Source organism: Chenopodium album, chromosome 21 (genome assembly GCF_948465745.1).
Source record: "Chenopodium album chromosome 21, dcCheAlbu1.1, whole genome shotgun sequence".
Lineage (NCBI taxonomy): Eukaryota > Viridiplantae > Streptophyta > Magnoliopsida > Caryophyllales > Amaranthaceae > Chenopodium > Chenopodium album.
Window position 1 is genome coordinate 29,090,475 of NC_137854.1, and position 12,585 is coordinate 29,103,059.

The following is a 12,585-nucleotide window of genomic DNA, read 5'->3' on the forward strand; positions in this document are numbered from 1 at the left end:
TGCAAATTAGTACGAGTATTTAAAAACACAAACCATAATTTTTCATATGACACATGTCATCACAAGTCACTCAATACCACATATGACACATGTCACCCCTTTTAATCTTTTTGTTTAAGTCTTAATATATTCCATAACTTGCAAATTCAATTAAGTAAATGAAGTGTTTCATTTCCATCATAATAATATAAAGTTGAACCAATTAATATACTTCACATAAACATATGAATTGAATTATATAAAAATTGTCTTTTTAATTCCTAGACTTAAAACATAGTTTAAACTAATATGTCATTTCATATCCTACAATCTTCATGATATATACGTAACTAAATTTCATTATCTTTTTCCATTGTTCTACCCTCATTCTTTTTTTCCCTTTAAGTTTTAGCAATGAAACAATTACTTCGTATTTCATATCAAAAATTTCAACTATTGAAAAAATACCTACATATGAAATAACTTAGGTAAGAACCCGTGCATCGAACGGGCCAAAAGGCTAGTTAAATAAAGGTTTAGATTACCACCCATTTTAAAAATTCGGTGGAATTTCTTATGTGGGCCCTACCTAATGGCTAAAAACGGCTATATTTTTGCTTTCTAATGGTCCCCCCCCCCCCCCCCCCGCAATTTTTCCAATAAAGCACTTTCCCTGATTCAACTAGCAATCTTGCCTGCAATTTATCCACCAATTGGAGCTCGTTTCTAATTGCAGACGCATCCCCAACAACGAAAGAAATTCAATTTGCATAAGGTAATTTCACCTGTATGTTAGGGTTCTTGTGACATTATAATTGAGGGAATTTGGGGGCTTAATTAATTAGGGTTCTTGTTCTGCACACGAAGTAATTGTGTTATTTTGGCAATTAGGTTATCTGGCAGTACTGAATTGGGGTTTCTATTAAAGAATTTAATTGAATTTCAATTAAGTTTGCTGAAATTGTAAGCTTAGTTGTGAGAGGTGTGGCAGTCCAGCATTGGAGCATAGCCATTTCCGATTTTTCCAGGGTGTTTCATGATAATGACCTATGTAGTAAAGCTAGCTGCCCCTTTAGCAGGCTCCTTGTAATCAGAAGCAACATAACCACACTTGAGATCCTTGACAGAAATGTTCTTAACGTTGAAACCAGCATTGTCACTAGGAAGAGCCTCTGGAAGAGACTCATGGTGCATTTCAACAGATTTAACCTCAGTGGTCAGTATAGTAGGACTAAAAGTAACAACCATATTGTGCTTTAAGACACCAGTCTCAACTCGCCCTACAGGCACAGTTCCTTTACCTCCAATCTTGTAGACATCCTGAAGTGGGAGACGAAGTGGCTTGTTTGAGGGTCATTTTGGCTCATTTATCGCCAATGCACCAACTCCAGTACAAGCAATTACCTAGGATTATTTCCTCTTGCAATAACAATTAGGGTTCTAATGAGAAAACTAAGGTTCCAATTTTAGATTGTGCAAAGAATTGAATGAGAGAATTGACTGAGAATAGGGTTGTTGCGAAAATTGAATGAGAAAGAGAGTGAAGTCAAGGAAAAAGAAAAAAAAAGGAGGAAAATAACATATGTGTGGCCTACAAAAGAAAATTCCATCGAATTTGAAATAGGTGGTAATTTGAGCATTTAATTTAAAATAAAAAATTAAACGAGTGGTTAGTTCGAAAATGGTTATATTTTTTAGTGGTAATTTAAAATTTTTCCTTCTTTTTATTATACGAAGTATATATGAAAATTTCGATAATAATTTTAATTTGGAAAAATATATTTTAATAATTCAAATTATGGGCAATGTAGTTTTAATAATCTCAACTAAGGTTTATTATCTAACTAGATTAGTCCCGTGCCATGCACATTATATTTTAATTTTCATTATTAAATTAGCATTATATTTGATTTAAAAAATTCTAAAACTATGGTGAACAAATTTGTCTAATTATGTTAACGGTTGTTAATTAGCGACCGTTTAAAATCATTCATTAATATTTCGTTTTACCGATTGATTTGACGCTCGTCAGTAATATTGATCGCTAAAAACGCGTTTTCTTGTAGTGTTCTTTAATTGTATGGATAAAAATTAAAATTTCAAAGACAAATTGATGTATCCTTTTTATTTCTTACTATTGATTAAAGAAATATTTTTATATTATATATATACTAGTTTTGTGCCATGGGCATTGTCCGGGTAGTTTTATTAAATTTTAGGATAACTTTTTTTTTGTTAAATTCTATATGCAAAATTTTAAAACATACCATTAATACAAATAGTCTTGTGTATTAGATTTAAAATATTTTGACGTACAATGTTATTCAAATTTTTTAATAATGGAATAATAATTACTTGACAATCATACTTGTAAATAAACAATAGTACGTACTACCACTCATCATAAAGTTGTGAGTGGTTTTGTCGTTTCGATAACGAGTTTAGGTTATCTTCTTTTTTTTTTTTTATGCAAATGTGGGTTAGAACCCTTTATTAAAAGAAAAAAACAAGCAAATCAAGCTACAAACCATGGCCATGCCACACCTATAGCATCCTCCCTTAGAAGACTAATTACTTCGATCGGAGGTGCATCGAAATAAACAGCCCTCTCCTCTTGGATGACCCCCATATTGGCAAGTCGATCCGCAATTCTATTACCCTCCCTATAACAAAAAACAAAACTAAGAGAATTATTAAAGAAATTAACTAATCTACGGCAAGAAGTGAGCACATGAGTATATTCTCCTTCTTGATCAACATTAGAGCTGAGAGCTTCCAAACATGCCTTGTTATCCATCTGCAAAACTAGCTTAGTAATTCCCATATCCTTTGCCATCTGTAAGCCTATTTAAGCAGCAAGTAACTCAGCCTTGTATGCACCACAAATGCCAAAACTAGCCGAGAAACATTTGATGAAATTCCCCCTACAATCACGAATGATTCCACCTCCTCCTGCACTACCTGGAGTGCCTTTAGCTGCCCCATCAGTGTTCATCAAGCTGAACCATTCCAGAGGTGGAGCCAACCACTTAACCAGAATCTCTTGTCTAATGCTGCTGCTTCCTGCACTAGACGAAAATATGAATTAGCCACCGGTTTAAAACCGGACCCCACTATGCCACCGGTTTTGAACCGGTGGCCAGTTGGGGGGTGGCAATAATATTATTAAAAAGCCACCGGTTCAAAATCGGTGGCCAAAACAACCGGTGGCAATAATGCTTTTTGATGGAATTAAAGAGTATTGCCACCGGTTAACCGGTGGCAATAATGTCCATAAAAAACAAAAAAAATAAATTTTTTTTTTTTGCATTTATTTCACTTAAATTGTAGCAGAAATTATATATATATATGTAAATTATATAAAAACACATATATATTCATGAGTATCTAATAAATGTACACTTTTTAAGAGTGAAAAAACCAAATTAATAACTACAACTAAAGTACTCATACAACAATTCCAATTTAAAACAACTAAATTAATCAAATTACACAAAACTAAAATTCCAACATTAAAAACCAAAAAAACAAATTTACAATAAAAACCAAAAAAAATTACAACATTAAAATTAAAAAACAACCATATAACACCTAAATCAATAATCCTGCATCTTTTTTCTTCGATTTAACATCTACATCCAAATCAATACACCTGCATCAAAAAAAAATTCGATTAAAAAAAAAATCTGCGAAAAAAAGATAAAAACAAGAACTGTATAAGCTGCGAACAAAAAAAAACCCCATAAATCGATTTAAATCGGTTAAATAAACCCAGAAAAAACACACACAAAATATAAACAAAACCCAGAAATTAAACAAAAACCTAGAAAATTAACCCAGAAAACTAAAACCCAGAAAAAAAAAAGAAAAAAGAACCAAGAAAAAAAATTAAACAAAAATCCCAGGAATTAGTGAAAACCTGAGAGTTAAATCGAACTAAAAAAAATCAAATTGATTTTCAAAACGAGAACTAAAAACAAAATGAGAATTAAATCGAACTCAAAAAAATAAACTGATTTACGAACTAAAAAAAAAAAGAAAAAACCCAGAATTAAATCGAAAAGGACCCAAAAGGAGATCCACTTAGAATCGATTAAAATCAATTAAAAACCGAATTAAATCGACGAAAACACTCAAAAAAAAATCCAAAATCGACTAATTAACCCAAAAAATCAATAACTAGTAATGAAACAAATACCCAAAACACAAACCCAGAATTAATTGATTAAAATCGAGTAAAAACCCAGAAATAATTGATTAAACAAAAACCCAGAATCAAAAAACAAAAACCCAGAATTTAAAATAAAAAACCAACAATTAATTGATTAATCACAAACCTCGTGCATGTATTCGTTGTGCATGTCTTCGTTGTGGTCTTGATGATGGTGCACGAACTCAAAACCAAGGAGAAGGAGAAGAGGAGATCGAAGGAGAAGAGGGAGAAGGAGACGAAGGAGATGAGAAGGAGAAGGAGATGAGAAGGAGGAGATCGAAAGAGAAGGAAAGAGATCGAAAGAGAAGGAAAGAGAAGGAGGAGATTAGATGAGAAAGAGAAGGAAGATCGGAGGAGATCAGATGAGAAATGAAAGAGAAAGAGAAAGAAGAGAGGGGAGAGCAGGAGAGAGAAAGAGGAGAGGGACGGCTGAGAGTGAATATTGAGGTAGGGTTTGGGGTATTTAAGGGGGCATTTTTTTTTAATTGCTAATTGCCACGGGTTCAAACCGGTGGCATAAATGGTAAAGGCCACCGGTTCGGTTTGAACCGGCAATGTGAATTAGCCTAACCCGCCCATTTTTTAAGCCACCGGTTTTAAAAAACCGGTGGCCACAGAGCGGTGTTTTTTTTGTATTTTTCTACTAGTGCTGGTAGGTTGTTAGACATAGCACTTCCTGTCAAGGCATTCCAGGTGGAATCAGTTTGAGCTCGAATAAAGACTCCCATCTCACTAGGGATATCCTTGGATGCATTAAACATCTCACTATTCCTCCACTTCCATATCCACCACAAGGCAATTGCAAAACAGGAAGACCATTTTTTAGAGTGGATCAATTCTTCTCCTTTCAAATTTCTCAGCAACCAAGCAGTCAGGTTACCTGAGTAAAATGAAGGGTAATTTGCTGCACTTCCTATGCTGTTCCAAGTCAATTTGGCAGCAGGACAGTCCCTAAGTATGTGAAGCAGCGTTTCATCAGCATTAAGATTGCATCTCTTGCATCGGGGGTCATCAGTAAGGTGCCTAAGCTTCCTATTTGCATTGCATAACACTCTGTCATGAAACAATAGCCATAAAAACGCACGCACTCTTTGTTGGACAGGTGCTTTCTAGGCTATCTTCCACTTTGGATCATTGGCTATCATGTCTTCATCTTTGATCAATTTCATGGCATGTTTTACAGAGAAACCTCCTGCTTTAGCTCCCTTCCAGTATCGAATATCCTCCAAGTTAGGATCCTGAATAACCTTGTGAGCAACAATTCTTTTTAAAGCTGGAGTTGGTAGTAAATCAGCAATTTTATCCCACATCCACCCCAAGTCAGCATTGTAATACCCCGTAATTTTAATGTATTTTATATATATTATTTACTTAATTATAAAATAAATTTTGGATCAAATAATTTTAATTGTTGGTTTATAATAAAATAAGTATTAATATTTGGGTCAATAAGTATTTAATTGAAATGTAGCCCATCCTCTTAATAACCCAATCATCGTATTTTTATATTTGGGCCAACTATTTTATTATTCAACTCCATAATTTTTTTTATAAAGCCCAAACCTACCCTAACCCACTCCACACTATAAATACTCTACTTATCCCCAAATTTGCCACACAAAAATTAAAGGGGTAAGTTTTCTTCTCTCTTATTTTCTCTTCCCTCCTCCTTTCTTTTCCCTTGGTTTCACGTAGGAGTACAACTCCTTTTCTTTTTTTTTCTTTTTTGTTTTTTTTTTTCCATTTTCCTTTCCTTATTCCTTTTCCTTTCTTTCTTTTTACGTGGGAGCAAACCCACCGGACCCCGCCATTGCTGCCTCCGACCACCGCTACTGCCACCGCCCAGCCTGCCTTGCTGCAACTCGGTCTTTCTTCCTTCCTCTTTCCTCTTGGTTTTCATATTTTATTTATTAGTTTGAGTTTTAATTTTTATTGTTTAAAATTTGTTTAATTAGTATCAAAGTTATGTTTTAAAGGTTTTATGCTACATTTTCAGATTATTATTTTCAGATTTTGATATGATTAAAGTTAGGGTTTTAACTTATTAAAGGTGTGATTTTTAGGGTTCTTAAACAATTTGATTTTGGGCTTTTGTATATCTAACGATCATATTGATTGATTGGGCATAAAAGTATGTTTTCATAAAGTTTTAAGAGAGTTTTAATCAAATGATGTTGCTAGAATTTTATTTAAAGTATGATTTTAATGAAATAGTTTAATTACCCATTAAAAGAGAGGCTAATTAGGAGTTTTTAAATAATTTTCAGATTATTATAAGTTGTTTAAAGTAAGTTCAAGTTGTTGGAAATTGTGTATACAAGGGTAATTAACATAGTATTGTTGTCCCTTTATGTAGGAGTCTTGGTTCCAGAGTTTTTATAGTGTATTCAACTACTTTAAGGGCTTATTTGAGGTACGTATGAGTTACGAAACCTTGCCTTTAGAAGCATGTTTAGGAACAAAACAAGAACTTAGTATCATGTGTAGAGAAGACTGGGCTTAATTGTTTGTTTATACATCGTGATTTTCGTATATTGTGTATGAGACATGTTTGAGATATAAGTATATGACTACGGTGGTGGGTAATGTATAAGTGAGTTTCTTATCAATTGGATATGATACGATCAATTAAAGGTTATGAATTCTTGGTTGTCTATAAGTGGAATTAATTTTGATAATGGTTCCATGAGGTTAAATTTTATAATACTCTTTCATGAATTAATTATGATTGAATTGGAGTAGAGGGAGTTTATTAAAGTCTTATAAGACGAGGTTAAGGTTTTGGGGTGCTTTATGCACTGAAGGTGTTTATACACTGAGGTAGTTAAAGGAATAAATAATAAATGTTGCTTGCCACTAATAAATCAAGAATTGAAATTGAAAAGTTGTTTTACTTGATTGAATTGATATTGGATTGATTGAATTGTTATGTATATATATGATTCATCACCAAGTCTAAACCTGTAAATCACGTAAAGTGCAAGATGGATGAGCAAAAAAACTTTGGATTGGTGCACTTCTGGAGTAATGACAATCGGGGGTTGGGGTACATGGGGTATTAGCCATGTACTTTTCTCGAGGCCGTCTGATCTACGAGTCTCTTATTTCAAATATTTTTCAAAACTAAGAGTTAGGTGAGATCTCATACTAACTACGGTCACGGAGTCGCGCTCGTGGTCGTTGGATGTTTATTGATGTTTCCGAAAGGAGGCATGGGGTTTTTCTTTTATTGATGTTCCAAATGGAGCATGGGTTGGACAACCTTGTCTATTGCGTAATCCAATGAATAAAAATTAGATTTACCTAATATTAATTAATGGAGTCTTAGTAATATAAATAGTTGAGTCGTGTGTTGAGTCTATAATTTAATGATGCATGATGATTGATTATTAGTAGCATGTTATGGAATTCTTAATTTATTTTGCAGCTTGTATGTACTCAGCTTTGCTGATTGCGTGCTTTGTGTGTCTTTCTTTGGTCATGGCCTTCGCCTTTCAATGACCCTGTGACGATCCAATTTTTACACTTGTAATATTAGGGAGCAGAATTACCACAGGTTCTTACACATGCAGCATTCATCAGGGTTGTGGGATCTTGAGTAGAGAGTTGGTTGTTTGCATTTTATTTCTTTTGCAAGTTTGAATTTATTTTAATTCGATTTTATTCGACACTATTTCTTTTGGGTTTGAATTATTTGAACACTGAATTTAATCACTTACTACTTTTATTGGGTTTTGAATAAGGGCCTTAATGGTTCCAAGTTGTATGACTTAATTTGGTTTCATTCGTTGGTTTTGAAACTTATTTATAACTGATTTAGTTTTTCCGCTGCTATTTTCTGATAAAGCCTTAACGTTTGAACACGTGGCGGTAGCACGCCAGTAATTCTCTTGAATATTGTTCAGGGTCCTCAGAGGTTTAAAGAGAGAATTATTGGGGTGTTACAAGCATCCCATAACTCGCCTACAATTGCTCCATCGATTTCTTCTGGAATCTTATTAATGGCAAGCTCACGAAGTGGAACATCTGCAGCCCATATGTGATCCCAAAAAAGGGTAGAACCACCATTTCTGATCCAATAGCTACTGTTGACCCCTTTTTCAACCAATTCACATTGTCAGTAATCCCACGCCAAGCATTAGACATATTCGAGGTTGGAACAAACATGTCTATATCACAATGGCCTCGACAATACTTATGTCTAAGCACTCTAGACCATAGAGAATCTGGTTCTTTGAGTACTCTCCATCCAAGTTTGGTGAGGAAAGTTGAGTTTGACTGTCTAGCAGAACGAATGCCAAGTCCCCCCTTTTCTTTAGGTAATTGGATAGTATCCCAAGAGAGCAAGTGTATGCGCCTTCTTTCCTCATCACCTCCCCAAATAAATCTTCGAGTTTTTTGATCAATGGAATCACACACTGGCCTCGGGAGTTTAGCAGACTGCATAGAATAATTTGCCATTGTGGTAATGGTAGATTTTGCTAAAGTAATGCGGCCTGCAAATGATAGATACTTTGATTTCCATCTAGTTAAGCGACGATCGATTTTTTCACAGAGATAAGCATATGTTTTCTTTGTCACTCTATTGGTTAAGGTAGGCATTCCTAGATACAAGCCTAAGTTTTCGGTTATATCCATTTCCAGCGCCTCACTGATGCCCTTGCGAACATCTTCACTGACATTGGGTGAGAAATAAATTCTGGATTTGGGAAGACTTATTTTCTGTCCAGACGCTATACAAAATCGTTCTAGACAGTCTTTAACAATCTCGGCCTGGTCAATGGAAGCTTCCGCAAAGAGAATTAAATCATCGGCAAAGAATAAATTTGAAAGCAAAGGCCCTCCCCTGCTAGCATAAATTGGTTTCCACTTATTTGCCATTATAGATGCTTCAATGACTTGGTTAAGGCACTCCATACAAAGAACTAAAAGGTACGGGGAGAGTGGGTCTCCTTGTCTAATGCCTCGAGTGGGAAAAAATGCATCCGTCTTCTCACCATTCCAAAGAACACTCATCGAAGGAGTTGTAATACATTCCATAATAACCTCAATCATTCGAATAGGGAAATTCATCTCCATCAAAGTATCCCGAATAAAAGCCCATTTGAGACGGTCATAGGCTTTCTCAAAGTCTATTTTGATAGTCATATACCCTTTTCCTCCCTTTTTTCTTTTCATGGTATGCAAGACTTCCTGCATGATGACGATATTGTCTGTGATTTGACGTCCAGGGACAAAGCTTGATTGTGTGTTTGCAATGATTTTTGGCAGCAAGGGCTTAATTCTATTGACAATTGCCTTAATGACAATTTTGTAGGCAACGTTACAAAGACCTATGGGGCGAAAATGTGTTGCAGATTCTGCAGTATCTACCTTCGGTATCAGCACCAAGTAAGTCTCATTCAGAGAATCTGGCATCCCTTTACCGTCCAACACCTGCTTGGCCATGTCATACACATTCCTTGCCACTGTTTTCCAGTTCTTTTGGTAAAAAAGAGCTTGAAAGCCGTTGGGTCCAGGAGCTTTGAGGGAGCCCATATTTTTTACCACATACTCAATATCACAATTGGTGTATGGCCTGTTTAAGCTCTCCCATTCAGAGTTAGAAAAAGCAAAGCAGACCCCGGATGGGATATCATACATACCCTCAACACCATCATCTGTGTATAGCTGCGCAAAGTAAGAAACTACCTGATTTTTCACTTGATCTTGTTCAAAGATCCACTTACCATCAACATCTTTGATTGCGGTTATTTTATTTCTCCAACGTTTTACAACTGTACTGAGGTGGAAAAAGGTAGTATTCTTGTCACCATGTTGCAACCAATCCACCCAAGCCTTTTGGTACCACAACATTTCTTCCTGGTTCAGCATTAATTAAGTCCAACTCTTTCCTCAATTTTGCCTTGAGTTTCAGCAGCCCCGAGTCCTTTCCACTAGCTAGAGCAGATTGTATCCCCTGTATGCGAGCCATGAGGGTTCTCTTTTCTCTAAAAATATTGTGAAAGACCTCCTTATTCCATTCTTGCAAATTAGTAGAGAAAGATTTAAGAAGAGTCATGAGAGGGATATCATCTTTCCATTTATCACAAAGAAAATCAGAAATTTTTTCATGTGATAACCATGCTGCTTGGAATCGAAAGGGTTGGTTCAAGGCTTCCAAAGGTGCAAAGCCATTAGGAGAAATAAGAAGGGGGCAGTGGTTGGATTGAATAGTCGGTAAATGTTTCACCCGAGCCCTATCAAATTGTAGACCCCATTCAGAATTACAGAGAGCTCTGTCTAACCTTGCACTTCGACGAGTAGTCATTGAGTTCCCCCTAGCCCAAGTGTGGGGAGAGCCTGAGAAAGCAACTTCAATTAGTTGAGATTATTCCACCCAATGATTAAAACTCTCACTCCTTCGAGTAGTCTCTGCACAACTTGAGTTTCTTTCCCACCCAAATTGAGTCTCATTGAAATCCCCAGCTAACAACCAAGGCTTGTTATTTTGGCTAGCAAAGTCCGAAAGTTCCTGCCATAAATCATGCCGCTTAGATGGATCAGGGCTAGTATAAACCGAGGTAAAATACCAAGGCTCCTCTCCCCTTCTATTGATAGTCATAGTAATATACTGATTGGATTTCACAATGGGATCAATGGTAACTACCTCCGGCTTCCAGTAAACCCAAATTCCCCCACTAAAACCTTGAGCGTCCACCCGAGTGTGGCCATTATATCCAAACATTTGAGCAATTCTTAAAGCATGATCACCTCCCATGTGAGTCTCGACTAAGACAAACACTAGAGGTTTATTAATACAAATTACTTCCCGTAATACCGCGAGAAAATCTCTACTACCAGCTCCTTGAACATTCCAAACCAAGCACGTGATTGGGAAGGAATTAACACCACCAATATTTGTATTATTCATGGGAAACAACTTATTTGGAAATTTGGACTGCTTCAATATGCCTCATAGCAATCCTAAGATCCAATGGCAACTGTAAAGTCACCACTGGTTCCAGATTCTCCTGGTTCAACACCCTCCATGAGTGTATCTGCATCTCCAATTGGTGAGTCAGGGGGCTTGCCACGCCCAAATACGGGTCCTTGGGAGTGGTCATACATAGTATCTTCTCTGGGGGAATTTGTAGGGTGACAGTGTTCGGGAGTAGCAGAGACATGTGTAGGGGTAGTGAGGGATTGGCTTGGTTGGTTTGGCTTGACAGTGCTTGTTACAGGGGTGCTCAAAAGGGCTTGGTCAATAGCTTGTGGGGAAGTCGTGGTTTGTTCTTTGGCATAATTAATTTGAGAAATCTTTGGAACATGTGATTGGCTTTCCAGTTCATTGGTTCTATCTTGAAGGATATTTTTTGGGGCTAAATTATCTTGTTTCCTATTATCTTTTCCTTGCTTGACATTCCAAATCAAATTCCTTTGAGTTAAGGGATTTGAAATATTCTTTCCAATTGTAAAATATTTATCTATGGGAAGAATATTAATTGGTTGATAGGATTTACTCAAATCAACCGTTTCCATATAAGGCTCAGAAACAATTTCATCGTTTAGTTCCAAATTTTTCTCAAATTCCTTATTTTGTTCTTCAAATTCCTGATTATGTGCATTTAGAACCGAGAATCTCGACCCCCCTTGGTCAACATGTTGACTTTGACCTTCAGTCCGGTTCTTCACTGGTGGTGTTTTGTCCGCCACTGGAGGTGGCTTGTCTTGCCTAGGTGCCCTTTTTCTTGGTTAAGGTTTCTTCACAATCATCCAGGAACCATAGTCATGCATATCAATAGTTGATTTAGCTACATCAGATTGTTGCCTCTGTTCTTGATCCCTAACCTGTTCTTCAGTTTGCAAGTTGCTAATTTTCTTAGGGCAGGTACTTCCTTGATGTCCAATTTTGCCACAATAAAAGCATATCATCTTCAAACCCTCACATTGGACTTTCCAGACTTTCCCTTTGAGCCAGAACTTAGATAACAGAGGCTTACTCAAATCCAATTCAATACTCAATCTTGTGAATTGACCCCTTTGAGCTAAAGCTGTGTTATTGTCAATTCGAATAACTTTCCCAATTTTGTTCCCTATCTTGTGGAGAAATTCTTGGTCAAAGTATTCAACTACAAGGTGTGGGATTCTCACCCACGCAGTTAGGAAGCGGATAGGGGAATCATCTGGGATAAAATTAGGAACCCACTTTCGTATGGTGAGATAATTGTCATCCAACATCCATGGACCTTGGGTGAGGACATGGTTGTAGTCGCCCAAATTAGAAAATCGAGCAATAAAGAAGTCATGACCAATGTCAGTGAGGACCAATCCCCCTGTTAATTCCCATTTTTTCTTTAATCTTTTCATGAGAGACATATACCCAATCTTGCTATCATACATTTTGATAATCG

The 12,585-nt window shown here is 36.2% G+C and overlaps 1 protein-coding gene across 1 annotated transcript; it reads right to left on the reverse strand.

Annotated features, from left to right (window-relative positions):
- Window positions 1–10,562: 10,562 nt before the first annotated feature.
- On the reverse strand, window positions 10,563–11,105 carry LOC145600608 (uncharacterized). Its single transcript, XM_081656496.1, has one exon. It carries the CDS (start codon window positions 11,103–11,105, stop codon window positions 10,563–10,565), a length of 543 nt encoding a protein of 180 aa, XP_081512622.1.
- Window positions 11,106–12,585: the final 1,480 nt, after the last annotated feature.

Excerpts from the sequence above, each read along its gene's own strand:
- LOC145600608 (XM_081656496.1), bottom strand. The coding sequence starts at position 11,105 with ATGAATAATACAAATATTGGTGGTGTTAATTCCTTCCCAATCACGTGC.